Source organism: Ursus arctos, unplaced genomic scaffold (assembly GCF_023065955.2).
Source record: "Ursus arctos isolate Adak ecotype North America unplaced genomic scaffold, UrsArc2.0 scaffold_31, whole genome shotgun sequence".
In the NCBI taxonomy this organism is placed as follows: Eukaryota; Metazoa; Chordata; class Mammalia; order Carnivora; family Ursidae; genus Ursus; species Ursus arctos.
Window position 1 is genome coordinate 3,722,632 of NW_026622997.1, and position 18,787 is coordinate 3,741,418.

The 18,787-nt window shown below is 39.7% G+C and overlaps 1 protein-coding gene across 4 annotated transcripts in view; it reads left to right on the forward strand.

The window, feature by feature from the left end:
• LOC113264322 (cytidine monophosphate-N-acetylneuraminic acid hydroxylase) overlaps positions 1–18,787 on the forward strand; it is a 168,084-nt gene that overhangs the window by 71,776 nt on the left and 77,521 nt on the right. For 2 of the 4 annotated variants that reach the window (XM_057304935.1, XM_057304936.1), the window contains one exon: positions 16,379–16,585. In XM_057304935.1, the coding sequence (XP_057160918.1) occupies positions 16,379–16,585 (207 nt within the window). Of the gene's footprint in view, positions 1–15,875; positions 16,154–16,378; positions 16,586–18,787 lie in introns of those variants that run through there. The other 2 variants (XM_026511259.4, XM_057304937.1) reach the window with 2 other exon arrangements.

The following is an 18,787-nucleotide window of genomic DNA, read 5'->3' on the forward strand; positions in this document are numbered from 1 at the left end:
CCAGCAATGCGTGTTGGTTCCTATTTCTCGACATCCTCACAATGCCTGTTATTATTCCTGTTTTTATAATTGCCATCCTAATGGATGTGAAGTAGTATCTCACTGTAGTTTTGACTTGAGTTTCCCTCTTGACTAATGATGTCGAGCTTCTATTCATGTGTGTTACTGACCTTTTGTACATCTTTATTTGGAGAAATGTCTGTTCAAACCCTTTATTTTGGGGGATGTCTCAGTGGCTCAGTCAGTTAAGCATCTGCCTTCAGCTCAGATCGTGATATCAGGGTCCTAGGATTGAACCCCACATTGGGCTCCCTGCTCAGCAGGGAGTCTGCTTCTCCCCCTGCTTGCTGCTCCCCCTGCTTGTGCTCTCTCTCTCTCTGACAAATAACTAAATAAAATCTTGGGGAAAAAAAAAAAGATCCCAAGCTCCGCAGACTCTCTTCTGTGCTGCTGAGCTGATATCACCTAGATGCATAACCCTCTCTTCAATTCCTCTTTCCCTTGGAGGTTCCCTTGCTCTTCTCCCTGGTGGTTGGGGGTGCCACTGAGCCTTTGGAGAGTCACAGGGTCTGAAAAGCCTCCCCCTCATGCCTACCCTCTGTGTCTCTCAAATAAGCGTGTGCATATTACTGCCATCTTGTGGTCATATCTTTTTTTTTCTTTGATCAGCCCTGAAATCCTCCCAATTCACTCCTACAGTTTTCTTCTAGAAGTTGTATAGTTTTAACTACTATATTTAGGTCTGTGATTCATTTGGAGTTAAATTTTTTATGTGGTGTGAGGCAAGGGTACAATTTCATCCTTTTGCATGTGGCTATTCAGTTGTCCCACCACTGTTTGTTAAAAAAAAACAAAATAAAACTATTCTTTCAACTATTATGGTCTTGGTACCTTTGTTGAAAATCAACTGACCATACACACACATGGATTTATTTCTGGACTCCATTGATATCTGTGTCTATCCTTACGCTAGTACCACACTGTCTTGATTGCTGTCGATTTGCAGTAAGTTTGAAATTGGGAAGTAAGAGTCCTCCAACTTGGTTTCTTTTAAAATTGCTTTGACTATTCTTTGCATTTCCATGAAAATCTTAGGATCACCTTGTCAGTTTCTGATTTTTGGATAGGGGTTGCATTACACCTGTAGATCAATTTAGAGAGAATTTCCATCTTAACAGTTTGAAGTCTTCTGATCCATGAACATGGGATGTCTTTCTCTTTAGTTAGAGCTTTAATTTCCTTCAGTGTTTTGTAGTTTCCAGTGTACAAGTCGTGCATTTCTTTTGAATTTATTCCTAATTGTTTTATTCTTTTTGATGGTATTCTGAGTGGAATTATTTTCGTAATTTCTTTTTTGAATGGTATATTGCTAGCATGTAGAAACACAATTGATTTTTATTCATCTTCTGTACCTTTGCTGAACTTGTCCATTAACTCTAGAAAATTTTTAGTAAATCTCTTAGGATTTTCTATATATAAGATCATGTTGTCTGCACATAGTTTTACTTTTCTTTTCCAGTCTTGATGGCTTGTATTTATTTATGTTTCTCACTTAATTTACCTGAGTAGAACCTCCAGTATAATGTTGAATAGAAGTGGCAAGAGAAGAGACGCTTTTCTTGTCCCTGATCTTAAGGGAAAGCCTGTAGTCTTTCATCATTAAGTATAATGTTAGCTGTGGGATTTTTGTGGATCAGACTGAAGAAATTCCCCTCTGTTCTTAGTTGTTGTTGTTGTTTTTAATTACCAAGAGATGTTGGATTTTTGTCAAATGCTCTTTCTGTATCTTTTTAGATGATCATGTAGTTTTTATCTCTTACTTTATCAATATGATATATTAATTGATTTTTAGATGTTAAGTCATTCTTGTATTTGTATGATAAATCCCACTTGGTCTGGAAGAACTTACGAAGGATTGATACTCATTTTTCTCTGAATGTATAGTAGAACTCATCAGTGAAGCCATCTGGGTCTGAGCTTTCTTGTGGAAATATTAATTTTAATTACTAATTCAATCTCTTTGCCTGTCATAACCTTATTCACGTTTTCTATTTCTTCATGAAACGATGCTGGCAATTCATGTTCATCCAGGAATTTGTCCACTTCCTTCTGTTATCTTATTTGTTGGCATATAGTTGTTTAAAGTATTATCTTACAGTCCTTTTATTTTTTTAAAGATTTATTTATTTATTTTTAGAGGAGGTGGGAGGGAGGGGCAGAAGGAGATGGAGAGAGAGAAACTCAAGCAGACTCCCCACTGAGCAGGGAGCCTGACAGGGGGCTCAGTCTCATGACCCTGAGATCATGACCTGAGCTGAAACCAAGAGTCAGATGCTTAACTGACTGGGCCACCCAGTTACCCCTACCTTACTGTCCTTTTAATATTTGTAGGATTGATGATAGTGTCTCCTTTTTCATTCCTGATTTTTGTGATATATGTTTTCTCTTTTTCTCCTGGTCAGTCTACCTAATGCTTTGTCAATTTGCCAATCTCAAAGAACCATCTTTTGGTTTCATTGATTTCTCTAGTGTTTTTGTGTTCTGCTTCACTGATTTCTACTGTAATTGTTATTATTTTTCTCTCTTCTCCGTGCTTGGGTTTCACTTGTTTTCCTTTTCCTAGAATAAAAGTTGAAGGTTTTGATTATTGATTTATGATTTCCTCTTTTCTAGGATAGCCATTTAAAGCAATAAATTTCCCTTTATGTCCGGCTTTGGCTATCATGTGCTTCTTTCTGATTATAATTCTCTCTCCACCAAAGATATATGCTACTTTTACTTCAGTAATATTTTTCTCACTTTCCTAAACAATATATTTTAGCTGCCTGTTTGGGAACGTTATTTGAGTGAGATCCCATTGAATATATTTGCATACGTGTGTGTGTCTGTGTGTGTATAGCTTGTCCCTTAACACACTGGTGTATGATTTTACAAGTAGTCTAATTGGTTCGTTTATATTTTGTCTTATATTCCATGGCATGATGTTTCACCATTATAATTTATTTACATAATATATAAATGTATAATTTGTCATTTTATTATTGATGTACATTTGGCTTGTTTCCAGTTTGAAGCTAAGATGAATAATGGTGTGATGTACATCCTCGTACATGTAATTTGGAGAACATATGCACACATTTCTCTAGTGCTGAGACTTAGCTAAAAGGATTGCTAAGTTACGATGTATGTGTATTTTCTATTTTATTAGAGAATGTCACATTGTTTTCCATGTGACTGAACCATTAGTGTTATATGAGAGTTTCCATTACTCCCCATAAACACTTGGTATTTTCAGTTGTTTTAATTTTAGTCATTCTGGTAAGTGTAGTGGTATGTTAGTGTGGTTTTAATTTTCATTTCCCCAATTACTAGGTTGAGCCCTCTTTTTATGCTTATTAACCATTTGAATATTCTCCTTTGTGAAGTGCTTGTCCATTTATCTTGTATATTGTGGAGTCTTTTTATTACTGATTTGTAGAAGTTCTTCTGTTTCTGCATTGAAGGCTTTCGTTATATGTGTATTGTAAGTGCCCCATGTGGGGGTTTGTCTTGTCGTTCTCTTATAATGCCTTTGATGAGCATGTTATTCTTTTTATATAGTCTGAAATGCCAATAATTTTCTTTTTGGGTGGTGCTTTTTTTGTGTTTTGTTGAAAAAAATCCACCCTTCCCCAAGATCACGAAGACATTTTCCTATATTATCTTTCAAAAACTTTACTGTTAGCCTTTTTTCCCAAGAGTTTATTTTGAAGTAATCTCCATGTCCAACATGGGGGGGTCGAACTCATGACCCTGAGATCAAGAGTCCCATGCTCTACTGACTGAGCCAGCCGGGGGCCCTTGCCTTTTTTTGTTTTTTTTAAGACACGTTTATTCAGTGTTGTGATCAGACTATTACACTTAGTAATCAACAGCATGTGTGTAAAAGAAAAAAATCCACATTAAAACCCTTTGTTGGAATATTTTACAGTTTCCACAGAACAGAAACTAAACCTGTTATACAGTTAGTCACGAATATAGTTCTTGAGGTTTTTGCCCTTACACATGAATATTGTCTGAAACACCTCTTTTTTTTTTAAGTTTTTAATGTAAATTCCAGTTAGTTACCATACAGAGTATATTAGTTTCAGGTGTACAAGTTAGTGATTCAGCACTTCCATACAACACTCAGTGCTCATCACAACAAGTACTCTCCTTCATCCCCATCACCCATTTAATCACCCCATCCCAACTCCTCTTTGATAACCATTAGTTTGTTCTTTGTAGTTTGGAGTCTGTTTCTTGGTTTGTCTCTTGCTCTCTTTTTCCCTATACCTGTTTGTTTTGTTTCTTAAATTCCACACGAGTGAAATCATATAGTATTCATCTTTCTCTGACTGACTTATTTCGCTTAGCTTAACAACATGGATGGAGCTAGAACAGGTCCCTGTAGCAATGAGGCCCGGCCACCACTGTGCTTGGCTGAGTTCACAATCTGTTGTGACCTGTAGCTTCCCTGTCACTTCTCTGGCTCTCCTTTCCTGCTGAGCTTTGTATCCTGTTGAACAATATGGAATAAAGGTGTTAATCTAAACAAAACATAGTAAGACTCAAGGCTACAATCCGATAGCAAGTTTTGTTTTGCACAAATTTTACTGACCTGAATACTACTATCCACAATTTTACTACCATTATAATGTTAATGATTTTGCACTGCCCAGCTACACTAGGGTTTCTGGGTTCATTATCAGTTACAAAAATGAACTCAAAACATAAAAAGGTGTATACGTATATTGTTAGCCTTTTAAATGTAGATCTTTAATATGCCTGGAATTGATTTTTGTCTATACTATAGGCAGGAGGCCAATTTATTTCTTCAATATGAACTCCAAATTATCCCAGCAACACATATGGAAAAGTTTGTCCTTCTCCTATGGTTTTACAATGTCACTTTTCTTTTTCTTTTTCTTTTTATTTTTATTTTTCTTTCTTTCTTTCTTTCTTTCTTTCTTTCTTTCTTTCTTTCTTTCTTTCTTTCTTTCTTTAAGATTTTGTTTATTTGAGAGAGAGAGAGTGCAAGTGGGGGGTCAGGGGGAGAGGCAAAGGGAGAGGGAGAGGCAGACTTCCCACTGAGCAGGGACCCTAATGCAGAACTCGATCCCAGGACCCTGAGATTATGACCTGAGCCGAAGGCAGACGCTTAACAAACTGAGCCCCCCAGGCACCCCTACAATGTCCCTTTTCAAGTGTTACTGTAGATACGTGTTTGTTTCCAGCCCTCTGTTCTTTTGTTGGTATATTTTATCTATCATTGCGTCAATATCATGCTATCTTAATAATTATAACTTTGAAATAAGTCGAGATATTTGTTGGGACAAATCTTCCCTTATTCTTCTTCAAGAATGTTTTAGAATAAGTTTTTATGATGTAAACAAAACGAACTCCCTCCAAAGAAGCTTCCTGGGAATTTGATTTGGATTATATTATGTCTATGAATTAATTTGGACTGGATTGACATCTTTATAATATTGAGTTTCCAATCAGTGAACAAAGTAAAACTCTCCACTTACAGATCTACTTACTGTCTCTCTTAATGTCTCTCAATAGAGTTTTTATCATTTCCTCCATAGACATCATCACATCTTTTGCTAGATTTATTCCTAGATATTTCATATTTTATGCAATTGTAAGTTTTATCTTTTAAATTGTTGAATATTCTTTTTTTTTTCCCTACTGGTCTGAGAATAGATTGGCTTTTAAACTGCTTGATTGTATACCCAGCAACTCTGCTTAACTTCGTACATTCTTATAATTTATCTGTGTATTCCTATGGATGCTTTACATATACGGTCTGCCTTCAAATCCTGAAAGCTTTTTCTTCTTTTTTCCCAACTCTTATATTTTTAAATTTCTTTTTCTTGCCTTAATGTCCTGGGTCGGTCTTCCAGTACAATGTTGAATAAAAGCGGTAATTGGAAGCATCCATATCTCATTACTAGGTTCCAAGGAAAGTGTTCAGTGCTTCACCATTATGGATATTTGCTGTAGGTTTTGGCTTGGTTTGGTTGGTTTGGTTTACATATTTTCTCTCAGATAAGGATTTTTCCTATTTTGCTATGAATTTTTGGCATGAATAGATGTAATTTTCTTTAACCGTTGTGTCTACTGAGATGATTTTATGACTTTTCTCATTGAATCTGTTTTTGTGGAGAGTTCTCTTAATTTTTTTAATGTTAAATTCACCTTGCATTTCTGGAATGAAGTCTAGTTGGTTATGATATTTTATCTTTTTCATATATTTCTGGTCTGGGTTTGTGAATATTTTAGAATTTTTGCATCCATGTTCATGAGTAAAATTGGCCTCTAAATGATTTTTCTCATATTGTCCTAAAGATTAAGGTGACCTTGGGGTGCCTGGCTGGCTCAGTCAGTAGAGCATGCAATTCTTGGTCTTGGGGTTGTGAGTTCAAGCCCCATGTTGGGTGTAGAGATTACCTTAAAAAAAGATTAAAGTAGCCTTATACAATGAGTTGGGGGAATTGTTTATTCCACTTCAATTATCTGAAAATTTTTTGTAAGTTTGAAATGATTCCTACGTTGAATTTAATAGAACTTGTGTGAAGCCACTGAACGCACAACGTGCATTCTGTGGTTGTTGGGCAGATGGTTTTATATACATGGTTATACATGCATGGTGCAGTTCAATATTTGTGTGGTTTAGATCTTTGATGTTATTACTATTTTGTCTGTTATTGTCATTTATTATTTTATCTTTACTTTCTTGTAAAAAGGCCATTTATTTTTGTAAAAATACTCTCCTCAAGGGTTTATGTTGATGACTGGTGAGATTCTGATTAAATAAGACTTGGAAAACCACAAAGTTCTGTGTGAATGTAGAGTATGCCCTAATAGACAAATGAAGGAGCTCGGTTTTTTTTAAGTTTATAAAATGGTAAGAATAGGAACACTGGCTCTGTATAATAGATTAAACTGTCGGAAACTTTTTGCAAAAACTGTCAACTCTTGGCAATCTCATATCATTCAGCACAACACTGTGAAGACAGAAAATGTCTTATACAATTGTCATAATAAAAACAATACATTTTATATGTTTAGCTGATTAAATGAGTATTTTATTCTGCTCCCAAAGCATTAGGATTTTACACCAGGAAGGGAGAAAAATATGGCTCATTGTGGTCAGAGAGTGCAGTTTGCTTCCTGACAACATTCTTCTCAACTCTCCCTCACAATTACCACCTTCCCTCCCCACCCACTTTCTTTGTATCTCCTGTTTCTGTTTTCCTATCATTCCTGTAAGTAGCTCACTCTTCTATTTTTTTTTTTTAGATTAACAAAAGTTGCCTGGCAATGCTCTAAGTGCTTCTTTTAAAAACTGTGGTGAAATATGTATAACATGAAATATATCATCTTAACTATTTTTAAGCATACAGTTCAGTGGCATTAATTAACATTCACAAGTTGTGTGCCCATCACTACCATCCATCTCCAAAACTCTCTTCATCTTGCAAAACTGAAACTATATGACTATCAGTAACTCCCCATTCTCTCTCCCCTCAGCCCTGGCAGCCACCATTCCTTTTTCTGTCTCTGTGAATTTGACTACTCCTGGTGCTTCAGATAAACGACATCCTGCAGCACTAAGTGTTCTTCTGCTATTTCATTTAATCCTCCCAATAAGTCAGGGGAGGAGGATTATCCTTTAAAAAATTGTTTGAATTGAAGTATAGTTGACACACAATGTTAACATTAGTTTCAGGCGTACAACATGGTGATTCAACATCATTCTTTTTTTTTTTTTTTTTTAAAGATTTTATTTATTTGACAGAGATAGAGACAGCCAGTGAGAAAGGGAACACAAGCAGGGGGAGTGGGAGAGGAAGAAGCAGGCTCATAGCAGAGGAGCCCGATGTGGGGCTCGATCCCATAACGCCAAGATCACGCCCTGAGCTGAAGGCAGACGCTCAACCGCTGTGCCACCCAGGCGCCCCTCAACATCATTCTTTATGCTGTGCTCACGAGTGTAGCGCCTATCTGTCACCATATAGCACCATTACAGTACCATTGCCTATATTCCCGATGCTGTAGCTTTTATTCCTGTGGCTTATTCATTCCATACCTGGAAACCTGTATCTCCCCTTCCCTCTCACCATTTGCCCATCGCCTTCCCAACCTCTTTCCTCTGGCAACCATCAGTTTGTTCTCCCTATTTATGGGTCCGTTTTTGCTTTGGTTTGTTTGTTTTGTTCTGTGTTTTAGGTTCCAAGTGAAATCATATGGTATTTGTCTGTCTTTGACTTCTTTTACTTAGCATAACTCCCTCTAGGTCCACCATGTTTTCACAAATGGCAAGATCTTATTCTTTTTTATGACTAAGTAATATTCCACTATTTATACTCCGTGTGTGTGTGTGTGTGTGTGTGTGTGTGTGTGTGTACACCACATCTTCTTTATCCATTCATTTATCAGTGGACACTTTGGTTGCTTCCATATCTTGGCTATTGTGAATAATGCTATAATAAACATAGGGGTGCCTATATCTTGAAAAGTAGTGTTTTCATTTTCTTTGGGTAAATGCCCATTACTAGAGTTCCTGGATTGTATGGTATTGCTATTTTTAATTTACTGTTTTCCATAGTGGCTGCACCAATTTACATTTCCACCAACAGTGCACGAGGGTTCCTTTTTTTGTCCATATCCTCCCTAATACTGTTATTTCTTGTCTTTTTGATATTAACCATTCTGACAGGTGTAAGGGGGTAGCTCACTGTGGTTTTGATTTGCATTTCCCTCCTGATGTGTGATGTTGAGCATCTTTTCATGTGTCTGGTGGCCATCTGGATGTCTTTGAAAAAATGTCTTTTCAGGTTCTCTGCCCATTTTCAAATTAGGTTGGGGTTTCTTTGGGTGTTAAGTTGTGTAAGTTCTTTACATATTTTGGACACTAACCCCTTATTGGATTTATCATTTACAAATATCTTCCCCTATTCCATAGGTTGCCTTTTCATTTTGTTGATGGTTTCCTTTGCTGTGCAAAAGCTTAATTTGGTGTAGTCCCAATAGCTTATTTTTGCTTTTGTTTCTCTTGCCTGAGGAGACATATCTAGAAAAATGTTGCTAAGGCCAATATCAACGAGATTACTGCCTATATTTTCTTCTAGGTCACTCTTTTATTTTGAATGCACTTTATTCTTTGCCTTATTTATCAGGCCGTATTTTAAACCATTAAATTTTATGTTTTTTGGTTTTATTAAATAAATTAACTATTACAAATTTTGAAACAAGATAATATTTATTTATTTATTTATTTATTTATTTATTTATTTATTAAAAGATTTTATTTATTTATTCGACAGAGATAGAGACAGCCAGCGAGAGAGGGAACACAAGCAGGGGGAGTGGGAGAGGAAGAAGCAGGCTCATAGCAGAGGAGCCTGATGTGGGGCTCGATCCCATAACGCCGGGATCACGCCCTGAGCCGAAGGCAGACGCTTAACCGCTGTGCCACCCAGGCGCCCCTATTTTTTAAATATACTTTATTGTTTGTATTTATTGTTAATATTTACAGAAAAATTGAGAGGCTATTAAATAGTTTTCATATATACCACACCCAATTTCTTCTATTACTAATATTTGCACCAGCATGACAAGTTTGTTACAATTAATGAACCAGTGTTGGATATATTATTCTTAACTAGTTTATTTACATCTTAGTTTTACCTAATGTCATTTTCTGTCCCAGGATCACATCTAAGATACCACATTACATTTAATCATCATGTCTTCTTGGGCATCTCTTGGCTGGGACAGTTTCTCAAGCTTTCCTTGTTTTTTATGATCTTGATAATTTCAAGGAGTACTGATCAAATATTTTGTAGGACATCTCTTTATTGGAATTTGTCTGCTGTTTTTCTCAAGATTAGACTAAGGTTATGGGTTTTGGGGAGGAAGATCACGGAGGTAAAGTGCCATTTCATTACATCACATCACATCAAGGTTACATAGTAACATAATTTATCACTGTTGATACTGACCTCGAGCACCCGAATGAGGTAGTGTTTGTCACATTTCTCCCCTGTGAAGTTGTTTTCTCTTTCTCCCTCCTTCCCAAGAGGTGTTCTTTGAAAGGAAATCACTATACCTAGCCCACATTTAAGGGGTAAGAATTTATGTCCCCCCTCCTTGAGTCAGGCTAAGTATACACATAAATTATTTTAAATTATTCTGTAAGATTTATCTCTCCCCCCCATTTATTTATTCAGTAATTTATTTATACCAGATGGCCTCATGGAATTTATTTTATACCTTGGGTTATAATTCAGTACTATTTTTTTCCCCAAAATGTTCTGGCTGTAACCACTGGGCGCTCTTTTAGGTAACCCTTTGTTTCTTTGTCGTAACCCCATCCATATAGCTGTTTGGGGGTTTTGGTTTTGGTTTTTGGTTTTGAGTGTGTGTGTTTGCACTTTCTTACTCTCTGGCCTGACAAGATGGTCTAGGCTCACCTTGTGTATTTCCTTTCCTTGTCCTAGAATCAGCCATTTCTCTCTAAGGAACCCTGGTTTCTTTTATTGGAGAGTGATATTAGACACCAAGATCTGGCTGCCAGGTGTCCTTGTTGCCCTGGGATATTGTTGCTTCTTGGCCCTCAGCTACTGAGCCAGTAGATTTGCGTATACTAACTAGTATATACACACATATCCACAGATTTTTCTATGTGTATCCATTAGTATCCCCATTAAGCTAAACATGAGTTCATACTGACGTGTCTGATTCTGATCCATTACCACCCCAGTCCTTCTAGCTTTCTCCCCTTGCTTCTCTGTAGATTCCCACTCCAACTGAGATAAACGCAGCTCTCTCCCTTGCCGCTCATTTATTTAATTGTGCAATTGCACTATATATGTACAGAAGGATCATTATCGTTAACCCAGTCCCCTATGCAAAACAGCATTGTCAACTAGAGTATAACAGTGATGCGCTATTCCTTTTGTCTTTTAGTCTTACAGACTCCATTCATTTCCAAAGGTACTTGGCCCCACCTTTTCTCCTCACCCATTTCAGTTAGGTTGTTTCATGCATTTGTAACAAATTCTCCTGTTAGTCTATATTCTTTCCTAGGATCCCGCCACCTTCTAAATGATTTTTTTTTTTTAATTTGCCTACATTGAGGTTCACCCGTTCTATAGAGCTGTGTGGCTTTTCACAAATGTGTAATGTCATTCCCACTGTTACAATATCATACAAAATAGTTTCACCAATCTCCTGTGCTTCACCTGTTTGACCTCACCCCCCCACCAAACACCTGGTAACCATTGATCTTTTTCCTGTCTCCGTAGTTTTGCCGTTCCCAGAATGCCATGTAAATAGAATCACATAGTATGTAGCCTAATCAGACTGGATTATTCACTTAATAATATGCATTTAAGGTTCAGCCCTGTATACTTTTGGGTTTATAGTTCATTTCTTTTTTTCTTTTTTCTTTTTTTTTTTTTAACATAGACTTTATATTTTAGAGAAATTTTAGGTTCATGGCAAAGTTGTGCAGAAAGTACACAGTTTCCATATATATCATTGCCTCACACATACGGAGCCTCCCCCATTGTGAACGTACCACACCAGAGTGGTACATTTGTTAAACAGTTGATGAACCTACATTGACACATCATTATCACCCCAAATCTGTAGTTTACATTAGTGTCCGTTCTTGGTGGCGGTGTGTCAGTTTGTATAAATTCTATGGGTTTGGATAAATATATAATGACATGTGTCTACCACGATATCATGCAGAATAGTTTCATTCACTTCTGTGTTCTGCCTGTTCCTTTGCCCCTCACCCCTAATCCCCGGGAACCACTGTCTCTAAGTTTTGCCTTTTTCTAGAATGTCATATAGTTGGAATTATACCATATATAGGCATTTCATATTGTCTTCTTTCATTTAGTAATATGCATTTAAGTTTTCCCTATGTTTGTCTGGGTCTTGATAGCACATTTATTTTTAACACTGAGTAATAGTCCACTGTCTGGATGGACCATAGTTTGTTTGTCCATCACCTACTGAAGCACATCTTGGCTGCTTCCAGATTTTGACAATAAAGCTGCTATAAACATCCATGTGCAGGATTTTGTGTGGATATGTTTTCAACTCATTTGGCTAAATACCCAGGAGCATGATTGTTGGATCGTTTTAGTAAGAGTATGTTTAGTTTTTTTTTTAATTTTATTTATTTACTGTAGAGAGAGAAAGTGAGAATGAGCAATGAGGGGGAGCAGAGGAAGAGGGAGAGAGAGACTCTCAAGCAGACTCCATGCTGAGTGTGAAGCCTGAAGTGGGGCCCAATATCACAACCCTGACTGAGATCATGACCTGAGCTAAAACCAAGAGTCTGACACTTAACCTACTGAGCCACCCAGGCATCCCCAGTGTGTTTAGTTTTATAAGAAACCACCAAATTCTCTTCCAAAGTGGCTGTACCATTTTGCATTCCCACCAGAAGTAAATGAATGTTCCTGTTCCTCACATCCTCACCAGCATTTGATATTTTCAGTGTTCTGGATTTGGGCCATTTTAATAGGTGTGTAATGGTATCCCACTGTTATTTTAATTTGCAATTCCCTAATGACATTTGATGTTGAGTGGCTTTTCATACATTATTTGCTACCAGTATGTTTTTTGTGAGGGGTCTCTTCAGATCTTTGTCCCATTGTTTGATTGAATTGTGTTTTCTTATTGTTGAGTTTTAAGAGTTCTTTGTTTAATTAGATGACAGTCTTTTATTGGATATTTTTTTTTGCAAATATTTTCTCCTAGCCTGTGGTTTGTGTTCTCATTCTCTTGACAATGTCTTTCACAGAACAGAAGTTTTTGATTTTAATGACACCCAGCTTATCGGTAATTCTTTCATGGGTGAAATCTTACGCACTGTATCTAAAAAGTCATAACCCAAGGTCATCTAGATTTTCTATGTAATTTTCTAGGAGTTTTATTGTTTTGCATTTTGCATTTAGGTATCTGAGCCATTTTGAATGGATTTTTGTAAAAAGTGTACGGTGTAGGTTTATTCATTCGGATGTGGATATCCAGTTGTTTCAGCACCAGACTCTTTTCTTCATTGCAAGGCCTTTGCTCCTCTGTCAAAGATCAGTTGACTGTATTTGTGTATATCTATTTTTAGGCTCTCTACTCTGTTCCATTGACCTATTTGTGTTTTCTTTTGCAACTCTGTCTTGATTTGTAAATTTTTAGCTTTATACTAAGTGTTGAAGTCTAGTAGTTTTAATCTTCTGACTTCATTTTTCTCCTTCAATATTGTATTGGTTATTCTGCGTCTTTTTCCTCTTCATATAAATTTTAGAATCAGTTTGTTGATATCCACAAAATAACATGCGAGGATTCTGACTGAAATTGTGTTGATTCTGTGGATCAATCTGGGAAGAATTGACATCGTGACAATATTGTCTTCCCATCCATGAACATAGAATCTTTCATTGCTCTGGATGTGCCTGTGGCTGGCCGTAAGCCTGGTCAGGACTGCTGCAGGTGTGTTGGAGGGCGGGACTGTTTTCCAGCCCAGCTGGATGCTAGGTCCAGGGAGGATTGCTGTGAGCATGCTGATGTGTGGGGTTAATGTCCTGTTGGCATGAGGTCTGCCAAGGTGCAGGGTTGTATGGCGCTCTCAGCATGGTGCACCTTCTGGTGTTAACAGTCTAGAGGGAAGATTCTAAAATGGCACCCGCATGGCAGAATGGGAGCAAAAACTGTTGCTGCCAGTGTGTCTCAGTCCCCAGGGAGAGGCCCAGCTACTGCCTGCCTATCTGGCGAGTGCTCCAAGTTTACTAAGTGTGTCTCCTTCACCTGTGGTCTATGCACTCTTTTAAAAAAAGATTTTGTTTATTTATTTATTTGAAAGAGAGAGACAGAGAAGGAGCAGGGGAAGTGGCAGGCAGAGGGAGAGGAAGAAGCAGACTCCCCTGGGACTTGATCCCAGGACGTCAGGATCATGACCCGAGCTGAAGGCAGACACTTAATCAACTGAGCCACCCAGGCATCCCTATGCACTTTTAAATCTGGTGTTTTTCTGCTGGTTTCTGGACCAAGTGAGTCTGCACATGAGCTCTTTAAGAGTGAGTGCTCGTTTCCCTACAGTATTGTAGTTGTCCTAGACGTATCGCCTATTGATTTTTAAAGACAGGTGTTTTGGGGACTCATCTTTCCTGTGCAGGATCTATGGGGTGCCTAATGTGGAGCTTGAATCTCTCACTCCTCGGGGAAAATTCCGTACCTTTGAGCTCTCTTGCCCTCATGGAATACCACACCTGGAGTGTGGCTTTTTTCCTTAGCAAAGCTGTATCTCTGCCTCTTCTGCCCGTCTCGGTGCTGGTGGAGACTCTCTCGCTCCAGTTAGTAGGTCTCCTTCCCAGGGTATTATTCCATATGTAGTTGTAGATTTGTTGTATCCAAGGGCGGAGGTGAGCTCAGGATGCTTCTGTGCCACCATCTCAAACCCTCAACTGTCACATTTTTTTCGTTTACCTTAGGTTCCAGTGTGATTTCTCACAGAACTGGTAAACAAAGATGTAGTTAGTTCAGCCTGCTTTGCATGGTGCATGCAAGGCCTTAGGGTCTAGCATAGAACTTTGGCTAAGTGGTTCACTCAATCAAGTAAAACACTATTTAGGGAGGTTTTCCTTTTACACTTTTATTTTATTCTTTTTCTAAGATTTTATTTATTTATTTGTCAGAGAGAGAGCACAGCAGGGGGAGCAGCAGGCAGAGGGAGGAGCAGACTCCCGCTGAGCAGGGAGCCTGATGCGGGACCTGATCCCAGGACCCTGAGTTCATGACCTGAGCCAAAGGCAGACGCATAACTGACTGAGCCACCCAAGCGTCCCCTTATACACTTTTAGACAAATTATTCTAGGAAATTGTGTCAGTGTTTGCTGTGGCTCGATGTCAGATATTTGTACTCATAAGAACAAAGTTAAAAAAAATTTATGAGGCATGAATGGATTCTTTCCTATCAAATATATTAGAAAACATTTTTGGAAATATTGAGATCTGTTGTGAGCAGAATTACCAAGAATTTGGGACAGAAGTGATGAAGACAATCTTCTTTGAAGAAGTAGATCATATTCTATTAGAGAGCTGTGCCTTATCAGTTTAAACGTGGAAGAAGCTTCCCTGTTATTCTCTATCTTGGTGTGTTTTTAAAAATTACTTTTATTTCCCATTTAAGAAATTTGCAGGACTTCTAAAAATGAAAGTGAAAATGCCACAAACGTACTTGAGCTAAATCAGTTTTAAGTTAACATGTGAGGAAAATTTTGGCCACTTTTGGTTTGGAATGGAATGTAAAATTAAGCAACATGCACCCAGATTTCATGCCACACAAATATATGCAGCATATGCAAAAAAGATATTTTGAAACTTCTCTTGGCAAAAATTATATTATGTTTCAGACTAGCATCATAGAGTCTGTTTAGAAATTGGGGTCTGAAAAGTACAACCTCTGTAGTTTCCCTGAACAAACAGGAAAGATCCAAATGCTTCATTTACTGCGGACGTAGGTTTTAGATATAAAGTATTCAGATGAGTGCGGTGGGAGAGTTAGTTCATTAAATAGCTAGCTAGTAAAGACATACCTCTGCTAAGTGATAGGGAGAGAAGCGTGGAGAAGATAGTGTTTTAAAAAGCGTCTGCATGTAAGTAAGGGCACCGTGCTGGGTACAAGGTTATAATGTTCTGCAGAATAGAAATGCACATCGAGGAGTAACAAACTTGTCCTGGGGGGAGCTTTGGAGGCTCGACCGAGGTGGGGGCGGGGGGGTGGGTGGTGACGACTGAGTTATATTTGGACCTAAAGGGTGACCGTCAGTGGAGAAAGGAGAGGAACTGTGTCGTTGGCAGAAGCATCAGGTCCAGATGCAAAAGTTCAGAAGTGGGGGAGAGCAGAGTGGGTTCTTAGAGGTGAAGAGGGTTGTACTTCTGAAGGAGGTGTGGCAGAGAGAGGAAGCGGTTCAACGGAATTGATGGTGAACTGGGCTACACACCCTCTCTTGCATACCTTATGGGAGCAAATGAGCAACAGAAGCTGAGAGAGGAACCACCGTTCTTTCCACGTTCCCAGGGAGAGGCAGCAGCAGACTATGGGCAGGCAAGTGAGAGGGGCTTTCGTTCTTGGGGAAGGCAGAGACCAGCACTCAGCAAGTAAAGCGTACGTGGCCAGGGGGGCGGAAAGGGCACCGTCGGGGAGCCAGGAGCCTGGGTACTTGGAGGGAGGGGTTTACAAGGTATTATGGTAAAAAAAGGTTTAGAGTTGCCAGTTCCAAGAGATTATGATCTCTTATTGCTCTTTCCTCTCAAAATGTTTGCCTCTTAGTAGCATTGAACAAACAGCGGAGATCCTGTTGTGTCTGTCTCCCGTCGAAGTTGCCAATCTGAAGGAAGGAATCAATTTCTTCCGCAATAAGAGCACTGGCCAAGATTACATCCTCTACAAGAGTAAGACCCGCCTGAAGGCGTGCAAGAATATGTGTAAGCATCAAGGAGGCCTGTTCATAAAAGACATCGAGGATTTGGATGGAAGGTACTGACACTTCTGTTGCTTTCTCCCTGGAGATCACGCTGACAGTTAGATTTGGGCAGGAGATGTGCTCATTAGACATTTTAAATCAATCACTCAACAAACCACTTCCCCTAGGAAATGCATAATTTTTACTTGTGCTCACCGAGGGCATCTCTCTGGTCACAAAATTGTTTGATCTTTACTTAATTTTCCTCTCCTTTTTGCCCCTGCCTTGGTCAAGCCTCCAAAGCTACCCGCAGGACAAGCCGAGCACTTCTTAATGTGCATTTCTCTTCTGAGAACTGGAAGATTGACCCCTGGCTTGATGAATGCGAAGCTTTGGGGCACGTGTATCTGTGTGTGGGCGTGAGTGTCTGGCTCTGCATTTGCCTGCTTTTGCATGCAGCCTCCAGTACGTCTCTTTTTCCACTGCCCCAGAAGTGTGTGTGTTGGGTGGGGGCACTTTTCCAGACCCTCCCGGAGAGCAGGTAGAATTCCCCTGGCCAGCCTAGTTGGGATTAAGAAATAGACATGCCAGCACCCCCACTGTACCCACCCCAGAAGCAGCTCTTCTGATCACTTCTTGGAAGAACTGGCCCCTTGATTAAACCTGTCTGTTAATTTGCACCCCAGCACAGGAGCAGTGACAGAATGGGGAGGTTTTGTTTTGTTTCTAGATGTACAGTGCACTGCCTGGGGGAGCCAGGGAGAGCTCGGGGTGGGGGGAACACGTTGTCCGCCTGTTTCCCAGCACTAGCAGTGCATGCCAAGCCAACCCCATTTTTAAGCTCTGCTTTGGCCGAACTTGACCAGTGTTGTTTCCGTCATTCCCATCTTGGGATTTTATCTTCCGTGTGTTGCGTGTTGTCGGTCTTACTTGTCAGGTCATTTGTGGGCAGTTTAGTGCTTACGCGCTCAGAAGGAGCTGGGCAGCTGTCCAACAGCGCCTGCTATCACTGTACAGAACACCATCACTAGAGGCTGGGATGTTCTCACAGCGGCACACAGATTCACTTCAGTGCGTGTTTGGTCTCAGGGCCCCGCCTACACACGATTAGATTTCTTTTGGAATTAATCACCATTGCACCTGTAGCTTGCTGGCTCAGATTAGGTGGCTAGGCTGGGAAGATTAAAATACAGGGCACCCTGTTAAATTTGCATTTCAGATAAACAATGAGTCTATTTTTAGTATAAATGTGTCCCAAGTATTACATGGAACGTCCTTGTAGCGGACAGCTCTGCCCTGGAAGAACCTCTTGGTAATTTGCTGACAGCCCAATCTTGATTGCCTTCCCTTTTCTCAGTGGATTCAGTTAGGGGGCCCTCAGACTTGGGTGGTTTTGTCACGGGTGAACTTCTGCAGGTGCTTGGGGTCTTCTGACTACTGCAGTTTGGAGACTCCGCTTCTCTTCTCTTCTCTCCGCTGCTTGTCTCCTTTCACACGGTGCCCACTTGGCCAGTCATTTAAGGAAGTGTTACAGCTTAGTGACTGAGATCACAATCTTTCTCACAGCCCTGGTCAGAAGCCCGGCTGCACCGCTTACGAGCTCAGTGACCTGGACAAACATCTTATCCTGTTTGGGCCCCCGCCCTCCCCTCCCAGCTTCACCCTGTCTTGTTGACAGAGAGAGCACTTTCATCTCTCCTGCACGCGGGGAGCCGGCAGCTCTCCCCTTTATTCCCAGATGCAGCTCCCCAACCATTTACTTGCTGAAACCAAGTCCCCCGAGTAACTTAGACGCTGCACTCCCCCAACCACCTCTCCAAATTTGGCGACCCTTCTCACGTCCTCTGTGCAGAATCACCCGCAAAAGCACTCTCTTCTAGGGGATGGTCGAGAACAATGACCTACCTCTTCTCCCCTCTGCACCTCAGGCATTTTTCTTCTTCCCACCCAACCTAGATCAGTAGGTAGCCCTTGTAAGCTGTGGTTCTCATTTCTGAAGTCCAGCAGTTTTTCACAACCTCTCTTGCATTGGAAGCTGTTGCTCTCCTGCCTGCCCACCACCTCTGAGCATTTATGGTCCAGCCAGGTTCCTCCTTGAATGGCCCAGAATGTTCAGGAGCTACATCTGGAATGTTCTCTCTTAATTTTTGGAGGGTTGTCGGATACTCACTGATGAGAAAGGAGATCTCACAAAATAACCCTCCATAAATCGAAGTGTGACTCATGCTTTTTGCCTTATTCCTACAGAAGAATATTTAAAAATTCCAGATAGAATG